At 45.0% G+C, this 23,863-nt stretch overlaps 1 protein-coding gene across 2 annotated transcripts in view; it reads right to left on the bottom strand.

Annotated features, from left to right (window-relative positions):
- LOC122921690 (sialic acid-binding Ig-like lectin 14) overlaps nucleotides 1–23,863 on the bottom strand; it is a 116,198-nt gene that overhangs the window by 6,632 nt on the left and 85,703 nt on the right. The window contains exons 6-8 of one of the 2 annotated variants that reach the window (XR_006387056.1): nucleotides 16,916–17,170; nucleotides 7,757–7,877; nucleotides 5,441–5,529 (exon numbers count right to left, since the gene is read on the bottom strand). Coding sequence is in view for 1 of the 2 variants with exons in the window: in XM_044271863.1 (XP_044127798.1) it covers nucleotides 5,441–5,531; nucleotides 7,760–7,877; nucleotides 16,916–17,170 (464 nt within the window). In the remaining variant the exon portion in view is untranslated. Of the gene's footprint in view, nucleotides 1–5,440; nucleotides 5,532–7,756; nucleotides 7,878–16,915; nucleotides 17,171–23,863 lie in introns of both variants that reach the window. The other variant, XM_044271863.1, reaches the window with a different exon arrangement.

Genomic DNA, 23,863 nt, shown 5'->3' with positions numbered 1-23,863 from the left:
AAGATTTCTAGCTGCCATTATTTCCCTTAAACAGCCATCCCTGCCTTGTACTTTCATGCGGTTTTCTGGCGGCGGCACGGCAGCGCACGGCGAGAGGCAGCCAGACTAAAAGTACTGCATGCAGTACTTTTAGTCCAGCTACCTCTCGCCGTGCGCTGCCGTGCCGCCTCCGGAACTCCGCTCCCGCCCCCATTATAGTCAATAGGGCTGGAGCGGCAGTCCAGGGCACACGTGAACTACCGGCAGGACGGATCCGACAGGCTGTTCCGGCAAGAGTACCCTGCCGCTAGTGTGAAACTAGCCTAAGGCAGTAAGGGCCCAGCTCGCGATAGCTTACAATTAGGGATGAGCGAACTCGCTATTTTCAAATTCAGGTTTGGGTTTCAGGTTCTTTGGTAATTCTGTTGGAAGACGGAATGCACCACGGAAGCCTTTGAGAGGCATTCTGTTTTGCATTCTGTCATAATAGATGTCTATGGGCAGCATAACAGATCCGTCTGGTTCCTGTTATGCAGGACTGGACTCCTGTATAACAGAAATCAGATGGAGATTTTATAACATCCCATCTAAATCCATTTGATTGACATGTAATTGATCTCCCATTTGCAGCCAAAACAGCTTACACTGGTAAAGCTTTTTCAATAGGGTTGAGGTTAGATGCATACGCAGACCAGTCAAGGTATTCCACTTCCCCTAACCATGCATCTATGGAACATGTTTTGTCCACTGGGGCACAGTCTTGCTGGAACAAAAAGAGACTTCCCTAAACTTTTCCACAAAAGTTGGAACCATACAATTGTTCAAAATGTCCTTTCACAGGAAATTAGGAGCAGAGGTTGACATCTGAAAAAACACCCATCATCCCTTTTCCACCAAACTTTATAGTTGGCACAATACAGTCAGGCAATGTTCTCCTGGCATTCACCAAACCCAGACCCGTTCATCAGATGGCCAGATGGAGAAGTTTGATAGGGCACTCCACAGAACACATTTCCAGTATTCAGTGGCAGTGTGCTTTACACCATTCCATACAATGCTTGTCATTGTGCTTGGCAGGACTGGCTCTATCATAAGGCAGCCCAAGCGACTGCTTGAGGATGCAGAGAAGGGGAGGGCAGCAAACAATTAACTTGCTAACTTACATTTACCTCGCTGAGCCTGTGTGCCGAGCAGCCCTCACTCACTCTCTCAGTCACAGAGCGGCACGCAGCAACACACACTCTGAGCTACAAGACCCTGGTGTATTTAAATCTCATTTGTCTTTCAGAAAAGTTTCTCCTGGGATTCAAACTCGCGACCTTTCACATAAGAGGCAAGGCATTTACCCACACTGTATAGCTAGTTGCTTTAAAAAAATAAAGACTTCTACTGTAGATAACTTTGATACCTAGTGTACATACACATGGCAGCTGCCCCAGCACACTGTGTATGGATGTAGCAGAGCTGGGTGTGTTGGGGCAACTGTCATGTGTATGGTTGTACCCTAGGTATCAAAGTTATCTACAGTAGAAGTCTTATATATATTTTTTTAAGTTACTGGCTTTACAGCTTTCATAGCTGTGTGGGTAAATGCTTTGCCTTTGATACAGAAGGTCATGGGTTCAAATCCCATCACAAACTCTTATGAAAGAGAGGCTAAATAAGATTACGAGCACCAAATCTTCAACAACAGGAAGAGGCCTGCATCGCTAACATGGAGGTAAGTATAAAAAATTTTTTGTTTTCTTTTTAAATACCGGACTGTTACTTTACTGTCATGGGGTAGGGGGGGGGGATGTTTGGCACCATGATACTGGCACATGGAGGGGGGAGGAGAGAGGCACTTGATACTGGCACACTAGGGGGCAGGGGGAGAGGATGGCACTATGATATTGGCACATGGGGGGGGGCAAGAAATGGATATTAATCATGAGGGGCAGAAATGTGAAATGATGGGGGGGGGGCAAGAAATGGACATGAATCATGAGGGGCAGAAATGTGAAATGATGGGGGCGGGAGAAATGGATACGAATCATGAGGGGCAGAAATGTGAAATGATGGGGGGGGCAAGAAATGGACATGAATCATGAGGGGCAGAATGTGAAATGATGGGGGGGCGCCAAAATGTAGATTCGCTCGTGTTGACAAAAATCCTTGCACCGGCCCTGGTGCTTGGTGATAGAAGGGTTGCATGCAGAAGCCATGGAAACCCATGTCATAAGGCTTCTGGGACAGCACAGTTGTTGTGCTGAAGTTAATGCAAAAGGAGGTTTGGACTCTGCGTTTATGGAGTCAGCAAAGCGTTGGTGACATTCCTGCACTATGCTCCTGGGCACTTGGGGACCCGTTCTGGAACTTTACGTGGTCTCAACTTCATGGCTGAGTTGTTGTGGTTCTTTCCACTTTACAATAATACCACTCACAGGTGATGGTGGAATATCTATAAGGGAAGACATTTCAGCTCTTTACAATGGGCCATTATTTCACAAATAAATGGAAATGCAGACTGCTTGCCTAGGGGCTGGGTGTTATACAGCTGTGGTAATGGTAGACGGCATGACTAGGGCTGGATGTTATACACCTGTTGTAATGGCAAACTGCATGGCTAGGGCCGGATGTTATACACCCGTTGTAATGGCAAACTGTATTTCTAGGGCTGGATGTTATGCACCCGTTGTAATGGCAAACTGCATGGCTAGGGCTGGATGTTATATACTGTTGTAATGGTAGACTGCATGGCTAGAGGCTGGATTAAATACACCTGTGGTAGTGGCAGACTGCATGGCTAGTGGCTGGATGTTATATACTGTTGTAATGGTATAACAATTGAGAAAAAAAGCTGCTCTCACTTGCTCCTTCTCTGCTCTGAGCACGGAAAAGACCGCACCTGGATGTGGGTAACTTGAAATCCAAACGAAAAGCAAAATCCACCTTAGTCTCGCAGAGGTAAAATCAATACTTTATTGACGCGGTATAAAAATACATCCAGGAAATCCAATCTTAGCCAACATGTTTCGGGCTACTTAGAATGTGAGCCCTTACGCCTGACATAGTAAGATACAAATGAATGCAGCAGATATAGTGGACTCCCACCTGTGCTCTTGATTGGGTCCTCACATGTCCTAAACTCCATGCTGCCATTCACATGTGTCAATCTTCAAATAAAAAAAGCAGTTTACATTGTATTAAAAACATAGCATTATTCAGCCATATATCGGAGATGGAAAGCATGTTCTAAAGATTTATTTTTTATCTTACAATTGCAGGATTAAATCCAATCCGTTATTGAGTCCCTCAGGGTGGCGGGTGCTCAGCTGAAATATCCAGAAGGACTCCCTATTCAGGAGTTTTTTCCTGTGATCGCCTCCTCTCGTGGGTACTTTAACCTTCTCAATGCCTTGAATCAACATGCCGGATGTGTCCCCATCATGGAAAACCACAAAGTGCAAGCTCGCCGCAGACTCTCCGCGGCTTCCATGATGCTTACGTATTCTCACCTTGATGGAATTTGTAGTGCAGCCTACATATTGTAAGCTGCAAATTCGACCTGTGATTAGATATACTGCATAAGTGGTATTGCATTAGAGATAAGATTTCCGGTCCTGACATTCGATAAACAGTGGGCAAAAATAGCAGGGGGGGTGTAAGATGCGTGGCCCGCAGAGCCCCCACAGTAGCTACCCATGTTAGTCCAAGCCTCTTTCAGGATAGAAAGACATCCCAACCTAATTGGTTAAAGACAAAGGGCAGCTAAAAATGTGGACATAACAAATGTATATGCTGTGACCATACCGTGGCAGCTAGGACTTTAAAGTCTTCCCAGTGAAATCTTATCTCAACTGCAATACCGCTTAGGCCTAGTTCACACGACCGTATGGCTTTTTCAGTGTTTTGCGGTCCGTTTTTCACGGATCCATTGTTTCGTTTTTTGTTTCCGTTTCTGTTCCGTTTTTCCGTTTGGGCTGGGCATAACATTTTCAATAGATGTTTCCGCAAAAATGGAACGGATATGGAAGACATACTGATTCATTTCCGTGTGTATTCCGTTTTTTCTGCGGACCCATTGACTTGAATGGAGCCACGGAACATGATTTGCGGGCAATAATAGGACATGTTCTATCTTTCCACGGAACGTAAAAACAGAAATACGGAAACGGAATGCATACGAAGTACATTCTGTTTTTTAGGCAGAACCATTGAAATGAATGGTTCCGTATATGGAACCCAAAAAAGGCCCTAATAACGGAACGCAAAAAAAGTTTGTGTGAACGAGCCCTTATGCAGTATATCTAATCATGTGTCGAATTTGCAGCTTACAATATGTAGGCTGCACTACAAATTCCATCAAGGTGAGAATACGTAAGCATCATGGAAGCCGCGGAGAGTCTGCGGCGAGCTTGCACTTTGCGGTTTTCCATGATGGGGACACATCCGGCATGTTGATTCAAGGCATTGAGAGGTTTAAAGTACCCACGAGAGGAAGCGATCACAGGAGAAAACTCCTAAATAGGGGATCCTTCTGGATATTTCAGCTGCGCACCCGCCACCCTGAGGGACTCAATAACAGATTGGATTTAATCCTGCAATTGTAAGATAATAAATCTGTAGAACATGCTCTCCATCTCCGATATATGGCTGAATAATGCTATGTTTTTAATACAATGTAAACTGCTTATTTATTTGAAGATTGACACATGTGAATGGCAGCATGGAGTTTAGGACATGTGATGACCCAATCAAGAGCTCAGGTGGGAGTCCACTATATCTGCTGCATTCATTTCTATCTTACTATGTCAGGAGTAAGGGCTCACATTCTAAGTAGCCCGAAACATGTAGACTAAGATTGGTTTTCCTGGATGTATTTTTATACCGCGTTAATAAAGTATCGATTTTACCTCTGCGAGACTAAGCTGGACTTTGCTTTTCGTTTGGACTGTTGTAATGGTATATTGCATGGTAAGGGGCTGGATGTTTTACGCCTGTGGCAACGGCACTTAATGAATCATATTGAATTAAATGATTAAGGGCTCGTTCACACGAACGTCATGGGGCAGGCGCATGGGAATCCGCGATCCTTCCGTTCCGCAAAAATACAGAGCAAGTTCTATCTTTTTTTGCGGTGCGGAAGCACGTAACGGAACCCCAGAAAGCACTATGTAGTGCTTCCGTAGGGCTCCCTTCCGTTCTTCCGTTCCGCACCGTTCCACATCTCCGGATTTGCGGACTGATTGAAATGAATGGGTCGGCATCCGTGATGCGGAATGGCCACGGAACGGTGCCCGTGTTTCGCAAATGCAATCAGCAATACAGCAACGGGCATCACACGTTCGTGTAAACGAGCCCTAAGACGTGTGGTCCAGTACTGTTCTCTATATAGTATAAGTACAATTTCCCCAATTCTTTTGGCAACTCATACAAGGACAATGGTAGAATGGTTTGTATATTTATCGTGTGCACTTACATGCTTTATACATTCTGGATTGCAGTACATTGCATCTGCATCTTTCACACTCGTGTCTTTCAGGTTCTCATTCATATTTTGATGTTTTTCCCTGAACAGGAGTAAATACATATTATTAAAAGAATATAAAAAAAAGTCAATTAGGGATAAACGAATCGACTTCGGATGAAATATCCGAAGTCGATTCCCATAAAACTTTGTTTCAATACTGTATGGAACGAGCGCGCCGTACAGTATTAGAATGTATTGGCTACGATGAGCAGAAGTTATTACTTCAAGAAATCTCGCGAGACTTCGCATAATAACTTCAGAAATTGATTTAAACTGTAAGAAAACATTTCCCGAACTCGGGTTCGGTTCCAAGTGGTGCCTTGGAATTGAACACAAGTTTGGGAAATGGATTTTACAGTATAAATCAATTTCTGAAGTTCATTATGCAAAGTCTCGCGAGACTTCCCGAAGTAATAACTTTGGCTCATCGTAGCCAATACATTCTAATACTGTACGGCGCGCTCGTTCCGTACAGTATTGAAACACAGTTTTAAGCAAATCGACTTCAGATGTTTTATTCGCTCATCCCTAAAGTCAATCATACATAAATAATGTTACAATTAATAAAATCTGGAACAAAAACACCACCTGTAAATCCTGGTTTAAACCCTACTAGTAATAAAAAATAAATAAATAATATTCTATGTGCTAGAAATACCACAATTTTTTTATTTATTATTATTTATTTGTTATTATTCGATTTCTTATTTATTTATTCATTTGCTAAATTTACCATAAAATTAGGACCCTGAAGTTTGCACTTCCTGAAAAAAATACTAAAAGTGGCCCTGTTTTTTAGTTGGGTCCAAATTGAAGGCAGGGCCAACACAAGTAGACTGGGCCAGCAATACCATATTGCGGCACATTACACCACCTCCAAAAGAGCCAAATACCACAGTCCATCACAAAATACATCCCCAAAAACTTCCACTGGCCAGCCATGAAGAGGGCTCAGGCGTCCCCCTGGGCATTGGCCCACCAGGAAATTTCCCTGTAAGGCCTATGAACAATCTACCCCTGCACTTTGTTGCTCCTGCCTGTGGCTCTGCCATAGATACCCTGCAGCAATGTTCTATGCAGGGGTTTCAGAAGAGCGCAATGAGAACAGGCAGGAACTCTGCCCAGCACATGGCTGCTCCTGCCTGTACACGCCGCTATGATATTATTGTACATGGCAGAGCTTTCAGCGGAGGGCACAGGCAGGAGCAATGAGCGCACTCTTGGGGGGACAGAGCTCACTGCAGCATACAGGTATATTGTACAAATTAGAATCTGTACACTGCATACAAGGCTGCAGTGCATGGATATTGTATGTGCTGCAGCCAATAGCGCTTCAGGAAGCATGCCTTTTGGTGGGGGGACTCTTTTTGTGGTACAATTAGAAAATCAATAAATAAAGTGTAATATGAAAATATTTTTAGGGTATTTCTAACACTTTGAAAGCATCTTAGTTTAATGTTTATGTACACTTTAACGTTATTATGTGTACCCTGTGACATAGCGATAACACTGTGGTCACCAATAATGTTTTTGTATTTTTTAACTATAGAAAATAGTCAATGACTAGAGATGAGAGAATTTCTTCAAAATTCAATTCGGCTGTTTTGCCGAATAAAAAAAAAATAATATTTGCTTTGTGACGAATTACTTTGTCACAAAGCGCATTGTTTTGTAAGTAGCGGGTGCAGTGACAGGAAGCTGCGATAGCGCCGCCCCCTGTTATTGTACCCCTCAGATGCCGCCATCATGTATAGTTTAAAAACTGTGTAAAATTAACAATTAAAAAAAAACAATTACATCAAACTTACCACCTCCATTTGCTCGCGACGGGCCGGTCGCCACAATCTTGCTTGAAGATCTCGGCTGAAATCCCATGCGGACCGAGATTATGTCATCACGCCGGCTGGCGGGGTGATGTAATCTCACGCTGCACGTGATTTTGGGCAAGATCTTCAAGCAAGATGGAGGCCGGCAGCCCGTTGCGAGCAAATGGAGGTGGTAAGTTTGAATTTTTTAGTTTTTTATGCTATTTAAGGATAAATCGATTCGCTGACACAAAGCACAAAGAAATTCGGCTTCTAGGCGAATTGAAGTTATCCTGAAATTCGGATAGAATTCCACTTCGTGGGATTCGATTCGCTCATCTCTATCAATGACCAAAGTGTTTACTCGGTTGCACCTACAGATTCAAGGACATTCAAGGAACCTCTCCAGTTTCAGCCCAAGGACTGTCATTGGCTGAAATAAAAATATGGGCGCCAGACTTACTTTCTGAAGAACATTATTAGTAAAGCTCCAATCGCTATTATCAGCAGCAGTAAGACTACTCCACCAACTGCAGCCGCCACAATGTAACCTTGTGCCAAGTCATCTTCTACCTCTGGGCCTAAAAGGAGAAGAAAAAACTTTTCTGTTTTTATCTTTAATTTTTCATATTTTTTTCATTTCACTAATCAGCTGTCTGATTTTATGTATAAATATATATATTGTAAGGGATCGCTCTCTCTCATGGGGTTGCAATCACAGACTTCTCCTCTGACAACGGGTTTCAAGTTCCAAAGGTGCTTTATTTTGGCACTTCAGCACCATCACACACATAAACATCGAAAATAAACACCTGCCCGTCTGGGCTCTACCAAATACACGTGTTGTCTCTACCTCACCTATAGAGAGCGTTCACACAAGAGATTAGATCCGGATTCCTCAGCCATATACGATCCATCAGCCTCTAGTCTGTGACCACACCAGCACCCTTGGGGGGAGATGGTCCAGAAGTCCTCCCTACTCTGACCGTGCAACCCTCTTTCCATAGGCGTCGCTGGGCCCCCCAAACTTCAGGCTTTACAAAGCCTTGTGGCTCCTCAGCCCTCTCAGGCTTCCTTAGCCCTTCTCCCTCCCAAGTCATACACAGGGGGTTGTTTTATCCCTCCTTGATTACAGCAGCAGGCCTCACCTACGATCACCTCCAGCAAAAGGCAATACATGTAGTGGTAGGGTGTGGACTGGCAGATCCCACTACCAAACCTGTCCCCCAGTCCACATGGAATCCACCCCAGAACATCTAGACAAAACTGTCTCAGCAAACTACACTTTGCTGAAACCACTGCAGCTTTCTGGATTTCAGTTATATCACCCAACTGAGGTATCTGGGTGGGATATACACGCATTTCCAGCGTTTATACTGTACACATCACACACATATATATATATATATATACACATACAGTATGTATATACAGTACAGACCAAAAGTTTGGACACACCTTCTCATTCATAAGAGTTTTCTTTATTTTCATGACTATGAAAATTGTAGATTCACACTGAAGGCATCAAAACTATTAATTAACACATGTGGAGTTATATACATAACAAAAAAGTGTGAAACAACTGAAAATATGTCATATTCTAGGTTCTTCAAAGTAGCCACCTTTTGCTTTGATTACTGCTTTTCACACTGTTGGCATTCTCTTGATGAGCTTCAAGAGGTAGTCCCCTGAAATGGTCTTCCAACAGTCTTGAAGGAGTTCCCAGAGATGCTTAGCACTTGTTGGCCTTTTTGCCTTCACTCTGCGGTCCAGCTCACCCCAAACCATCTCGATTGGGTTCAGGTCTGGTGACTGTGGAGGCCAGGTCATCTGGCGCAGCACCCCATCACTCTCCTTCATGGTCAAATAGCCCTTACACAGCCTGGAGGTGTGTTTGGGGTCATTGTCCTGTTGAAAAATAAATGATGGTCCAACTAAACGCAAACCGGATGGAATAGCATGCCGCTGCAAGATGCTGTGGTAGCCATGCTGGTTCAGTATGCCTTCAATTTTGAATAAATCCCCAACAGTGTCACCAGCAAAGCACCCCCACACCATCACACCTCCTCCTCCATGCTTCACGGTGGGAACCATGCATGTAGACTCCATCCATTCACCTTTTCTGCGTCGCACAAAGACACGGTGGTTGGAACCAAAGATCTCAAATTTGGACTCATCAGACCAAAGCACAGATTTCCACTGGTCTAATGTCCATTCCTTGTTTTCTTTATCCCAAACACGTCTCTTCTGCTTGTTGCCTGTCCTTAGCAGTGGTTTCCTAGCAGATATTCTACCATGAAAGCCTGGGAAGAGGCACCCGCCAAGGCTGTCCCCTTTCCCCCCTTTTATTCAATATTTATATCGAACCCTTAGCGGCCATGATACGACATGATCCGGAGGTGGCTGGCTTTGACATAATGGGGAAGCATGACCGCGTGTCCCTCTACGCAGATGATATTCTGTTTTTTATTCATCAAACAAATACCACCCTCCCTCGCATAATGGATCTGGTCGGTCACTTTTCCGACATATCTGGACTTGAGATCAATTGGGAGAAGACCGTACTTCTCCCTATAGACTAGCTGCGAGGCGAATTTAATAATCAGTTAACGATCTCTGATTCAATAAAGTACCTGGGGATAATAGTTTCCGCCAAACCTCAGGAATATTTACAACTTAACATGATCTCTTTGTTGATGAAGTTAAGAGCAAAAATTAAGATATGGCAAAATATTCTGCTAGCAAGAGCGGATAGAATTTCATTAATAAAAATGCTAGTGCTGCCCCAGGTTCTTTATGTCCTGCGCAACTCGCCTATATGGATTACAGACAAGCATTTTAGATTGATAGAGCGGATGCTTAATGACTTACTATGGGGGAGGAAGCGTGTGAGACTGAAGGCACTTTATTTCTCCATGCCTTATAGTCGGGGAGGTCTTAATCTTCCATACTTTAGGGGTTATTTTGTGGCCTCCCAACTCTGCCTTTTTAATGATTGGGAAAATAGTCCTTTCTGCAGTAAAGTGGTGAAGGAGGCAGGTTTTTCTGATTTCTTCACCGTACTGGAATCCGATTACCTATTAAATATACTGAGCGGGTACACACTTTTCTGCAGAATGGCTATAAAGACCTGGTCGGTCATAAGGGGTTGGTGCGCAGTTAAGGCATCGCTTGTCTGCACCCCATTATGGCACAACCCGAAACTTCTTAATCTAAACGACTCAAGTTGCTGTCAGTACTGGAGGACTAAAAATGTGCAGTACTTACATCAAGTAGTCAGCGGTGGACAAATTTTGCCCCTCATGGAACTAAGGGCAAATTTAGGTGGCCTGGTTTGCATATTTTCAATTGAGGTCAGCACTCTTTAGCACTTTGAACAGCCACCTTTTTATTATAGACACTCCTTTATTTTTACAGGATTTAATCTGTAAGAAAACTGTCACGAGAATTAAACTATCTCACTGTTATAAACACTTAATGGATAATTTTTTTCTGGATGTTCTTTCTCCAGGACAGAGAGCCTGGTCTTCTCTTCTTTCAGAGGTGGGACCCCCAAACTGGGAGAATATAGGGGAAAGCTTAAAATTGGTCTCACACAATTCTAACCACATTGTTGTACAATTTAATATTTTGCACAAAATTTATGCGACACCTATATGGCTATACAGAAGAGGACTCAGGGCCTCCTCTGACTGCCCCCGCTGTGGCGATCCCGGGGCAGATCATCTACATCTGTTCTGGGACTGCCCAACGGTGAGTAGATACTGGAGCCTGGTCCAAAAGAATCTGGCGCGTAAACTTAAAATTGTTGTTCCTCTGTCTCCCAGGATATGGGTCCTGGGAGATCTATCTGAGGTTAAACATCAACCCATAAAAAGTCATTTGTTGATCAAGGTGATGTTCTTGGCGAGGCTTCTGATTTCTAGATCCTGGTTTAGCTCTTCTGCCCCAGATTGTAAGAACTGGCTGGGCCTGGTGGAGAAAGTGAAAAGCTATGAGAAGATCCTGTACAAACAAAGAGGATCCTACTTAAAGTGGAATAGTCTATGGAAATATTGGGATACGGCAAATTAATTAGGATCCCCTTTTTTTTTTTTTTTCTCAAGGTGTGGGGGGTGGGGAGAGATGGGGAAAATGCTATCTGTCCGGCTTTTCTGCATGTATTCTATAGATGTAGAATGTGAAGGTTCAAATGTCGACACTATTATGTATACTCGTATGAAATTATTGTCAATCACGTTCACAGATTAGAATTGGCGGACTTATGGATTTTATAATGTTAATTATGCAATATGTATTTAAGTTTTTGTATCACAATAAATAAAATTTAATAAAATAAATAAATAAAATGAAAGCCTGAGTCACACAGTCTCCTCTTAACAGTTGTTCTAGAGACGTGTCTGCTGCTAGAACTCTGTGTGGCATTGACCTGGCCTCTAATCTGAGCTGCTGTTAACCTGCGATTTCTGAGGCTGGTGACTCGGATGAACTTATCCTCCGCAGCAGAGGTGACTCTTGGTCATCCTTTCCTGGGGCGGTCCGCATGTGAGCCAGTTTCTTTGAAGCGCTTGATGGTTTTTGTGACTGCACTTGGGGACACTTTCAAAGTTTTGCCAATTTTTCGGACGTCGCGACTAGTATTAATTTGCCTGGGCGGGGCTAAGCTCTATTTAAGTGAACAGAGTTTAGCCCCGCCCAGGCAAGTTGCTTCATGCAAGTGACAGGGTACTAGTGTTGAGAGCGAATATTCAAATTGTGAATTTCAATCGCGAATATCGCCACTTCGAGAATTCGCTAATATTTAGAATATAGTGCTTTATATTCGTATTCGCGAATAGTGTTGAATATTCTAATCGTGAATTTATCACAAATTTATCGCAAATATATTAAATTGCCGATTTTCGCAATCAAGTAAACAATGACTGGAGCTCACGAATTCTCGAATTTGCGAATTTATTGCGAATATTCGGCCAAAAAGTTGCGAAATATTGCTAATTTGAATATTGCCTATGCCGCTCATCACTACAGGATCCTGTAACTTGGATGAATTGTGGTGTGCTGGATGCAAAGGCAGACATTGCTTGGACTTTTAACCTCCAAAGTCTAAAAGTTTGTCATTGCAGACCCTGCCGTAAATACACCAACCTGTGAAAAAAAAATATATAATGCATAATATCTTTTTTTAAATGTTTAGCTTTTTCCAAAACATTAAAATGGAGCAAAATGCAAAAGAATAACTCAAAGTAAAAAAAAAGAAAAGCATCTAAACTTTTAAGTGTATAATATAAAAGTATTAGGCTACTTTCACACTTACGTTGTTAATTCCAGTATTGAAATCAGGCAGTATTCAATACCGGAATTAAATGGATCAGTTTTGCACATCAGGATGCATCCGTTCCATTAGGATGCAGTTGTGTGAAATCAAAACGGATCTGTCACTAAATACACTGAAAGTCAATGGGTGACTTAAAGGGGTATTCTCATCTTGCTATTTCATCCTCACCTGCAGGCAGCTCAGCATTTACTTCCTGCTTCCCAGCTTCTAAGGCTGGGGGCGGGCTTAGCCAGTTCAAGTGCAGGCCGGCCACGCCTCCTTGTGACATCACACTGAGAGCTCAGTCCTACGTGCTCGTTCATGTGAAATGTATGAGTCATCAGTGTAGCAGCCTGCAGAGTGCGAGGCCCCTCCCCCTGCTGGGGTATCATCACTCGGAGAGCACTGGTCACTTTATTTACACCGTAAAAGGTCACTGTCCTGCAGTCTAATACAGTTTTACACATAGAACCTGTCTTATCTTTTACAAACCCATTCTGTGCAGCAAAGCAATAATTCACTACTATACATTAGCCCACAAGCATGTCAGCCCGTAGCCATATGACCTGTTCTTTTGACTCCCATAAAACATGACAATCCCCCACTGACCAGCACTGATGCAGCTCTACTACAGTTGTGTATAAACCATAGACCCTTTTAGCAGTATAGATGCATATATAGCTCTGCTACATCTATCTTCTCCTCCCCAACCAGCACTGCGTCAGATCTGCGGCATATACAGCTCTGCTACATCAGTGTGTTTCTCTATTCCATCCAGCACTGTGTCAGATCTGCGGCATATTCAGCTCTGCTACATCAGTTGTGTTTCTCTATTCCAACAACACTTTGTCTGAACTGCCGCATATTCAGCTCTGCTAAATCAGTGTGTTTCTCTATTCTATCCAGCACTGTGTCAGATCTGCGGCAAATTCAGCTCTGCTACATCAGTTGTGTTTCTCTATTCCAACAACACTTTGTCTGAATTGCCGCATATTCAGTTCTGCTACATCTGTCTATTTATCTCTCACACAAGCACATACAGCTCTGCTACATCTGTCTTCCCCCTCCCCCACAAGCACTGTCGCTGAACAGCTTTCAATACAGCTCTGCCACTAAATAAAATTGTCCCCATGTCCCTGCACTCTCCTCCGATCGCTCCAATGCACACCCCCTCTCTGCGCAACTGGATCCAGATTCCGCGCTGCATACATTTTTTCCAGTATGGGATAACTGCTTGATTGGTACTTATTTGGGGGGCATACGCCGATCGCTTGGTATTACACTTTTTGTGACGTAAGGTGACAAAAAATTGCTTTTTTGACTTTTTTTTTTTTTTTTTATGGTGTTCACCTGAGGGGTTAGGTCATGTGATATTTTTAGAGCAGGTTGTTTTATTTCACTTTAACACAACAATAGCATTTTTTAAACAAAAAAATACAATTTTAATATCTCCATGTTCTGAGAGCTATATATATATATATATATATATTTTTTTTGCGATTTTCTCATGTAGGGGCTAATTTTTGGCGGGATGAGGTGACGGTTTTATTGGTACCAAATTGTGGACATACGCCTTTTTAATCACTTGGGGTTTCACTTTTTGTGATGTAAGGTGACAAAAATTGCTTTTTTGGCATTGTTTTTATTTATATTTTATTACAGTGTTCATCTGAGGGGTTAGTTCATGGGATATTTTTATAGAGCTGATTTTTACGGACGCGGTGATACCTAATATGTCTATTTTATTTATTTGTTTCTATTTTTACCATTTTTTTAATTACTTGGGATTTTTTATTTTGCATGTGAAACATTTTTTATTTAATACTTTTTTCATTATTATTTTTTTACTCAGACCCACTTGGTTCTTGAAGATCCAGTGGGTCTGATGCCTCTATAATACACTGCAGTGTATTTTCTATTACACTTAGCCTGGTCAGGCTCCTTTCTTCCTAGCAAGGCGACAGCGGTCCGTGGTATGCCGGGCTGGATTCCTGTTCAGAGCTGGAACGCATGGTGTCATTGGTTGCTATGACGCCGTGCGCTTCATGTCGCCGCTGTACTACAGTAATACACTATACCAACCAATGACGCCGTGCGCTCCTGCTCTCAGCAGGAATCCAGCCCGTGTCACCACGGACGACTCTCGGCCGCGGAACACGGCCGTGTGCATTCGGCCTAACACAGAGCAGCGCAGCTCCATCCCGGGAAGGGGTTAACAGCTGACATCATCTGCCAGCATGGGGTTCCACTCGGCCAACCATGAAACTGAAAGAGAGGGAAGGGGGGGTTGGTTTCGCACAGTAACACAGAGCAGCGGGGGGGTCGGCACAGTAACACAGAGCAGCGCAGCCCATTCTCACCATTCACTGACCCTGGCTGCGCTGCTGAACGCTGACAGCTCCCCTCATCCTCCTCCTCCTCCTCCACCACCTAAAAGGAGAAGTCGGCACAGTTACACACAGCAGCGCAGCCCCGTTCTCCTCACCAGTCACAGATCGAGGCTGCGCTGCTGAAGGCTGACAGCTCCCCTCCTCCTCCACCATTCTCTCCCTCTACGGCCGCTGCATACAGAGCACGCGCAGCTCTGTTTGTGAAGCGGCAACGCTCTGGGCATGCGCGGCGTGCGCGCTCATGTGATGACTGAGCGGCAGGCAAGAAGAAAGAAGAGGAGCTTATGCGCAAGCGATGCCCAGGGACTCGCTCCAGAGGTGGTGGACGTTTCTAGGGGAGACCAAATCAAACACTGGGGTACAATCTACAATATTTGACCTAGAAAGGTAGAAATGTAATAATAGTTTATATTGGCAAAAATTATCATTGGCACATACTTAATGAAACCAGGTGTGATCATTAAGATGAGAACACCCCTTTAAGGCTCCTAAAAAACGGATCCGTCACCAGTGCCGGATCCATTTAATCAGATCAGAACTAATCAGATTTGTCACAAATTTCACAAAAATAGCGTTGCCAGATGGATCAGAATGCGAAGGTTTGGCAACTTGTTTTAGATAAGTACTGAAAACAGCACTAGCGCAATATTACTGTCAGAATTGGCAATAAAAATGGCAGTGGGGATGAAGATCACATGACCCTGGGAGGGAGGGTGGCTTTCCCTGGCTCGGACGCTGACTGACAGGCTTTGAGCCAACCAGGATTTCGGTAGATCCTTAAGTCTCTGCCGTACCTTGGGATCTGAGAGCGCGCGTCTTCTATGTGTCTGGCAGAATGCAATTATAGACACAACCCTGCAATCTGGGACAGTATAGGGATATATTTAGTTAGCGTACTGAAAGATATGGCAGCATGCTGCATGTGTACCCCAATAGTAAAACTACGCATCACATGTAATGTCATCTTTATTTAGACATGAATCAATAACTTACAATTAATAAGCATATAATCAGCATATGGAACAACACATCAGCTAGACATCAATTTCCCAAGGTCAAATAAAGTGCATAGTACATAAAACATAGATATGTTATGGTGCCAGTCGGCATCCAATCCTATATAATAGGGACTAGAACCAATAGTCAGAACCAGTATCAGAGTCACATGAACTCACCATCGATTGTTGCCAATAGGCCAACATATTTTATGAATACTGACCAGAGACCTTGGGAGATGACTGCACCTCAACGTACTTTTCGCCCAGCTCCTTCCCCCAGGAAGAAGTGGTCAGTTAATGTATGAATTGTACGTTACTACAGTTCTTAAATGTTTTACAGGCTTTTTCCCAACTACTCCAGCACCAGCAACATAGATTTTGCTGAAGATGCTGCACAATAGCCCTCACAATTTTGCTACCATGTATAATTAAGCAGCTCAACTCATAAACAATTATTTAAGCCACAATCTTATTAGTAAGATAAGAACTGAGCTACAATAAGTGTTTAGGAGGTCAGAGAGCAGAGATAAGGAGCCATCAGCTGAGCTGCCTGACGTCAAACAGTAACATCACAGAGCCTGCTGCTAGAGAATCTCAAGGTTGTACAGAGAAAGGGGCTCAACATTTGTAATAGTGACCAAATGTACATAGCATTTAAGTCCAAATTTAAATGGGAAATTGCTTCTGATTTGTAGTTTTCATTACAGATGAAAAAAATCCCAAACCCCTCATGGTTGTCCAAAAACACCATATATTTCTTTAACATAGGTACTATTCACATATAAAAGAGGCCTAGATCACAAGGTTAATGCACAGCTTAAAATGAACATTTAAATGGCAAACTAAGCTTTGCTATTTCTGAATCTATAAAGAGAACAAATGATTCATCACATGTAATACAAATGCTTTATACTTACTGTGATATATGATTTCTACCGTCCTGTGTGCGGCCCCATGTTCATTCTCTGCAGAACACCGATATCTCCCAGCATCACTCGGGGTAATGTTGCTGAGTGTAAGGGTGACAGTCCGGTCACTTATAGTCCGCTGGACCTCCATGTCTTCTTTATACCAAGTAATGGAAGCCTCCGGGTTACTGTCTACAATGCACTTCATAGTTATAGAATCCCCGTCCGTCACATTCACAGCGGTGATATCATCAGTATCAGCACCTAAGAGAGCGAGGTATGAAATCATAGATGGAATTATCTTCTATCTTAAAAACTATTGGACCATTAAGAGATATGCCCTTCTAATCTATATTTTTAGATTTAAAGAACATTTTCACCTAAAATAAATAAAATCCCCAGAAGGTGCACAGCAAGTAACCATGGAGCCCCATAGCAGCTGTTGGAAAGAGGGATAATAAACACAGTGATGTCAAAATACAGAGATAATAAAAACACAGTGATGTCACAGTACAGAGATAATAAACACAGTGATGTCACAGTACAGAGATAATAAACACAGTGATGTCACAGTACAGAGATAATAAACACAGGGATGTCACAGTACAGAGATAATAAACACAGTGATGTCACAGTACAGGGAAAATAAACACAGTGATGTCACAGTACAGGGAAAATAAACACAGTGATGTCACAGTACAGAGGTAATAAATAGGGATGAGCGAACTCGAACTGTATAGTTCGGGTTCGTACCGAATTTTGGGGTGTCCGTGACACGGACCCGAACCCGGACATTTTCGTAAAAGTCCGGGTTCGGGTTCGGTGTTCGTCGCTATCTTGGCGCTTTTGTGACGCTTTCTTGGCGCTTTTTGAAAGGCTGCAAAGCAGCTGATCAACAAGCGTCATACTACTTGCCCCAAGAGGCCCTCACAGCCATGCCTACTATTGGCATGGCTGTGATTGGCCAGAGCACCATGTGACCCAGCCTCTATTTAAGCTGGAGTCACATAGCGCCGCCCGTCACTCTGCTCTGATTAGCGTAGGGAGAGGTTGCGGCTGCGACAGTAGGGCGAGATTAGGCTGATTAACTCCTCCAAAGGACTTGATTAACTGATCGATCTGCAGCTGTGCATCATTGAGCTGCTGAAATTCAATTGCTCACTGTTTGTAGGCTGCCCAGACCGTTTGTCAGTCTCATTTTTCTGGGGTGATCGGCGGCCATTTTGTGTCTTGTGGTGCGCCAGCACAAGCTGCGACCAAGTGCATTTAACCCTCAATAGTGTGGTTGTTTTTTGGCTAAAGCCTACATCAGGGTGAAGCTGTCACACCAAGTGCATTTAACCAGCAATAGTCTGTTCATTTTTTGGCCATATACTACATCAGGGGCAAGCTGTGCCCGTCACCAAGTGCATTTAACCAGCAATAGTCTGTTCATTTTTTGGCCATATACTACATCAGGGGCAAGCTGCGCCCGTCACCAAGTGCATTTAACCCTCAGTAGTGTGGTTGGTCAAGCTGTGACACCAAGTGCATTTAACCAGCAATAGTCTGTTCATTTTTTGGCCATATACTACATCAGGGGCAAGCTGCGCCCGTCACCAAGTGCATTTAACCAGCAATAGTGTGGTTATTTTTTGGCCATATCCCAGTCTAATTCTGTCACTAAATCCATACCTTTCACCCAGCGCCTAAATACTAGGCCTCAAATTTATATCCCGCTAAATCTCTCGTTACCGCTGTCCTGTTGTGGCTGGGAAAGTTATTTAGTGTCCGTCAAAGCACATTTTTTGTTCTGGGTTGAAATACAATTCCCAATTTAGCAATTTCATAATTTAGTGGTTTCTGCTATATCAGAGCTATTTGAAATCTATCCCTAAAAGGGTATATAATATTCAAGGTGCACATAGGGTCATTCAGAATAACTTCACACACACCCGCTACTGTGCATTTCCAAGTCTAATTCTGTCACTAAACCCATACCTGTCACCCAGCGCCTAAATACTAGGCCTCAAATTTATATCCCGCTGAATTTGAATACAATACATTGGGCCAAATAATATTTTTGTTGTGGTGAACGATAACAATGAGGAAAACATCTAGTAAGGGACGCGGACGTGGACATGGTCGTGGTGGTGTTAGTGGACCCTCTGGTGCTTGGAGAGGACGTGGCCGTTCTGCCACATCCACACGTCCTAGTGTACCAACTACCTCAGGTCCCAGTAGCCGCCAAAATTTACAGCGATATATGGTGGGGCCCAATGCCGTTCTAAGGATGGTAAGGCCTGAGCAGGTACAGGCATTAGTCAATTGGGTGGCCGACAGTGGATCCAGCACGTTCACATTATCTCCCACCCAGTCTTCTGCAGAAAGCGCACAGATGGCGCCTGAAAACCAAGCCCATCAGTCTGTCACATCACCCCCATGCATACCAGGGAAACTGTCTCAGCCTCAAGTTATGCAGCAGTCTCTTATGCTGTTTGAAGACTCCGCTGGCAGGGTTTCCCAAGGGCATCCACCTAGCCCTTCCCCAGCGGTGAAAGACATAGAATGCACTGACGCACAACCACTTATGTTTCCTGATGATGAGGACATGGGAATACCACCTCAGCATGTCTCTGATGATGACGAAACACAGGTGCCAACAGCTGCGTCTTTCTGCAGTGTGCAGACTGAACAGGAGGTCAGGGATCAAGACTGGGTGGAAGACGATGCAGGGGACGATGAGGTCCTAGACCCCACATGGAATGAAGGTCGTGCCACTGACTTTCACAGTTCGGAGGAAGAGGCAGTGGTGAGACCGAGCCAACAGCGTAGCAAAAGAGGGAGCAGTGGGCAAAAGCAGAACACCCGCCGCCAAGAGACTCCGCCTGCTACTGACCGCCGCCATCTGGGACCGAGCACCCCAAAGGCAGCTTCAAGGAGTTCCCTGGCATGGCACTTCTTCAAACAATGTGCTGACGACAAGACCCGAGTGGTTTGCACGCTGTGCCATCAGAGCCTGAAGCGAGGCATTAACGTTCTGAACCTGAGCACAACCTGCATGACCAGGCACCTGCATGCAAAGCATGGACTGCAGTGGAGTAAACACCTTAAAACCAAGGAAGTAACTCAGGCTCCCCCTGCTACCTCTTCTGCTGCTGCCGCCTCGGCCTCTTCTGCTGCTGCCGCCACCTCGGCCTCTTCCTCCGCCTCTGGAGGAACGTTGGCACCTGCCGCCCAGCAAACAGGGGATGTACCACCAACACCACCACCACCTCCGTCACCAAGCGTCTCAACCATGTCACACGGCAGCGTTCAGCTCTCCATCTCACAAACATTTGAGAGAAAGCGTAAATTCCCACCTAGCCACCCTCGATCCCTGGCCCTGAATGCCAGCATTTCTAAACTACTGGCCTATGAAATGCTGTCATTTAGGCTGGTGGACACAGACAGCTTCAAACAGCTCATGTCGCTTGCTGTCCCACAGTATGTTGTTCCCAGCCGCCACTACTTCTCCAAGAGAGCCGTGCCTTCCCTGCACAACCAAGTATCCGATAAAATCAAGTGTGCACTGCGCAACGCCATCTGTGGCAAGGTCCACCTAACCACAGATACGTGGACCAGTAAGCACGGCCAGGGACGCTATATCTCCCTAACTGCACACTGGGTAAATGTAGTGGCAGCTGGGCCCCAGGCGGAGAGCTGTTTAGCGCACGTCCTTCCGCCGCCAAGGATCGCAGGGCAACATTCTTTGCCTCCTGTTGCCACCTCCTCCTTCTCGGCTTCCTCCTCCTCTTCTTCCACCTGCTCATCCAGTCAGCCACACACCTTCACCACCAACTTCAGCACAGCCCGGGGTAAACGTCAGCAGGCCATTCTGAAACTCATATGTTTGGGGGACAGGCCCCACACCGCACAGGAGTTGTGGCGTGGTATAGAACAACAGACCGACGAGTGGTTGCTGCCGGTGAGCCTCAAGCCCAGCCTGGTAGTGTGTGATAATGGGCGAAATCTCGTTGCAGCTCTGGGACTAGCCAATTTGACGCACATCCCTTGCTTTGCGCATGTGCTGAATTTGGTGGTGCAGAAGTTCATTCACAACTACCCCGACATGTCAGAGCTGCTGCATAAAATGCGGGCCGTCTGTTCGCGCTTCCGGCGTTCACATCCTGCTGCTGCTCGCCTGTCTGCGCTACAGCGTAACTTCGGCCTTCCCGCTCACCGCCTCATATGCGACGTGCCCACCAGGTGGAACTCCACCTTGCACATGCTGGACAGACTGTGCGAGCAGCAGCAGGCCATAGTGGAGTTTCAGCTGCAGCACGCACGGGTCAGTCGCACTACAGAACAGCACCACTTCACCACCAATGACTGGGCCTCCATGCGAGACCTGTGTGCCCTGTTGCGCTGTTTCGAGTACTCCACCAACATGGCCAGTGGCGATGACGCCGTTATCAGCGTTACAATACCACTTCTATGTCTCCTTGAGAAAACACTTAGGGCGATGATGCAAGAGGAGGTGGCCCAGGAGGAGGAGGAGGAGGAGGAGGAGGAGGAGGAGGAAGAGGGGTCATTTTTAGCACTTTCAGGCCAGTCTCTTCGAAGTGACTCAGAGGGAGGTTTTTGGCAACAGCAGAGGCCAGGTACAAATGTGGCCAGACAGGGCCCACTACTGGAGGACGAGGATGAGGAGGAGGTGGAGGAGGATGAGGATGAAGCATGGTCACAGCGGGGTGGCACCCAACGCAGCTCGGGTCCATCACTGGTGCGTGGCTGGGGGGAAAGGCAGGACGATGACGATACGCCTCCCACAGAGGACAGCTTGTCCTTACCCCTGGGCAGCCTGGCACACATGAGCGACTACATGCTGCAGTGCCTGCGCAACGACAGCAGAGTTGCCCACATTTTAACCTGTGCGGACTACTGGGTTGCCACCCTGCTGGATCCACGCTACAAAGGCAATGTGCCCACCTTACTTCCTGCACTGGAGCGTGATAGGAAGATGCGCGAGTACAAGCGCACGTTGGTAGACGCGCTACTGAGAGCATTCCCAAATGTCACAGGGGAACAAGTGGAAGCCCAAGGCCAAGGCAGAGGAGGAGCAAGAGGTCGCCAAGGCAGCTGTGTCACGGCCAGCTCCTCTGAGGGCAGGGTTAGCATGGCAGAGATGTGGAAAACTTTTGTCAACACGCCACAGCTAACTGCACCCCCACCTGATACGCAACGTGTTAGCAGGAGGCAACATTTCACTAACATGGTGGAACAGTACGTGTGCACACCCCTCCACGTACTGACTGATGGTTCGGCCCCATTCAACTTCTGGGTCTCTAAATTGTCCACGTGGCCAGAGCTAGCCTTTTATGCCTTGGAGGTGCTGGCCTGCCCGGCGGCCAGCGTTTTGTCTGAACGTGTATTCAGCACGGCAGGGGGCGTCATTACAGACAAACGCAGCCGCCTGTCTACAGCCAATGTGGACAAGCTGACGTTCATAAAAATGAACCAGGCATGGATCCCACAGGATCTGTCCGTCCCTTGTCCAGATTAGACATTAACTACCTCCCCTTAACCATATATTATTGGACTCCAGGGCACTTCCTCATTCAATCCTATTTTTATTTTCATTTTACCATTATATTGCGAGGCTACCCAAAGTTGAATGAACCTCTCCTCTGTCTGGTTGCCGGGGCCTAAATTTATGACAATGGACTGTTGCAGTGGTGGGTGACGTGAAGCCTCATTCTCTGCTATGACATGCAGACTAATTCTCTGCTGACATGAAGCCAGATTGTCTGTTACGGGACCTCTCTCCTCTGCCTGTGTGCTGGGCCTAAATATATGCCAATGGACTGTTGCAGTGGTGGCTGACGTGAAGCCTCATTCTCTGCTATGACATGCAGACTGATTCTCTGCTGACATGAAGCCTGATTCTCTGCTGACATGAAGCCAGATTCTCTGCTATGGGACCTTTCTCCAATTGATTTTGGTAAATTTTTATTTATTAAATTTTTATTTTAATTCATTTCCCTATCCACATTTGTTTGCAGGGGATTTACCTACATGTTGCTGCCTTTTGCAGCCCTCTAGCCCTTTCCTGGGCTGTTTTACAGCCGTTTTAGTGCCGAAAGGTTCGGGTCCCCATTGACTTCAATGGGGTTCGGGTTCGGGACGAAGTTCGGATCGGGTTCGGCTCCCGAAACCGAACATTTCCGGGAAGTTCGGCCGAAATTCTCGAACCCGAACATCCAGGTGTTCGCTCAACTCTAGTAATACACACAGTGATGTCACAGTACAGAGATAATAAACACAGTGATGTCACAGTACAGGGATAATAAACACAGTGATGTCACAGTAAAGAAATAATGTACACAGTGATGTCACAGTGCAAGGAAAATAAACACAGTGATGTCACAGAACAGAGATAATAAACACAGTGATGTCACAGTACAGAGATAATAAGCACAGTGATGTCACAGTACAGAGATAATACACACAGTGATGTCACAGTACAGAGATAATACACACAGTGATGTCACAGTACAGGGATAATAAACACAGTGATGTCACAGTACAGGGATAATAAACACAGTGATGTCACAGTACAGAGATAATAAACACAGTGATGTCACAGTACAGGGATAATAAACACAGCGATGTCACAGTACAGGGATAATAAACACAGCGATGTCACAGTACAGGAATAATAAACACAGTGATGTCACAGTACAGACATAATGAACACAGTGATGTCATAGTACAGAGATAAAAAACACAGTGATGTCACAGTACAGAGATAATAAACACAGAGATGTCACAGTACAGAGATAATAAACACAGTGATGTCACAGTACAGGGATAATAAACACAGTGATGTCACAGTATATAGATAATAAACACAGTGATGTCACAGTATAGAGATAATAAACACAGTGAGGTCACAGTACAGGGATAATAAACACAGTGATGTCACAGTACAGAGAT

This window comes from Bufo gargarizans, chromosome 1 (assembly GCF_014858855.1).
Source record: "Bufo gargarizans isolate SCDJY-AF-19 chromosome 1, ASM1485885v1, whole genome shotgun sequence".
Taxonomy (NCBI): domain Eukaryota; kingdom Metazoa; phylum Chordata; class Amphibia; order Anura; family Bufonidae; genus Bufo; species Bufo gargarizans.
The sequence above is the reverse complement of the archived record's forward strand: the minus strand, read 5'-3'. Positions and strand labels throughout refer to the sequence as shown.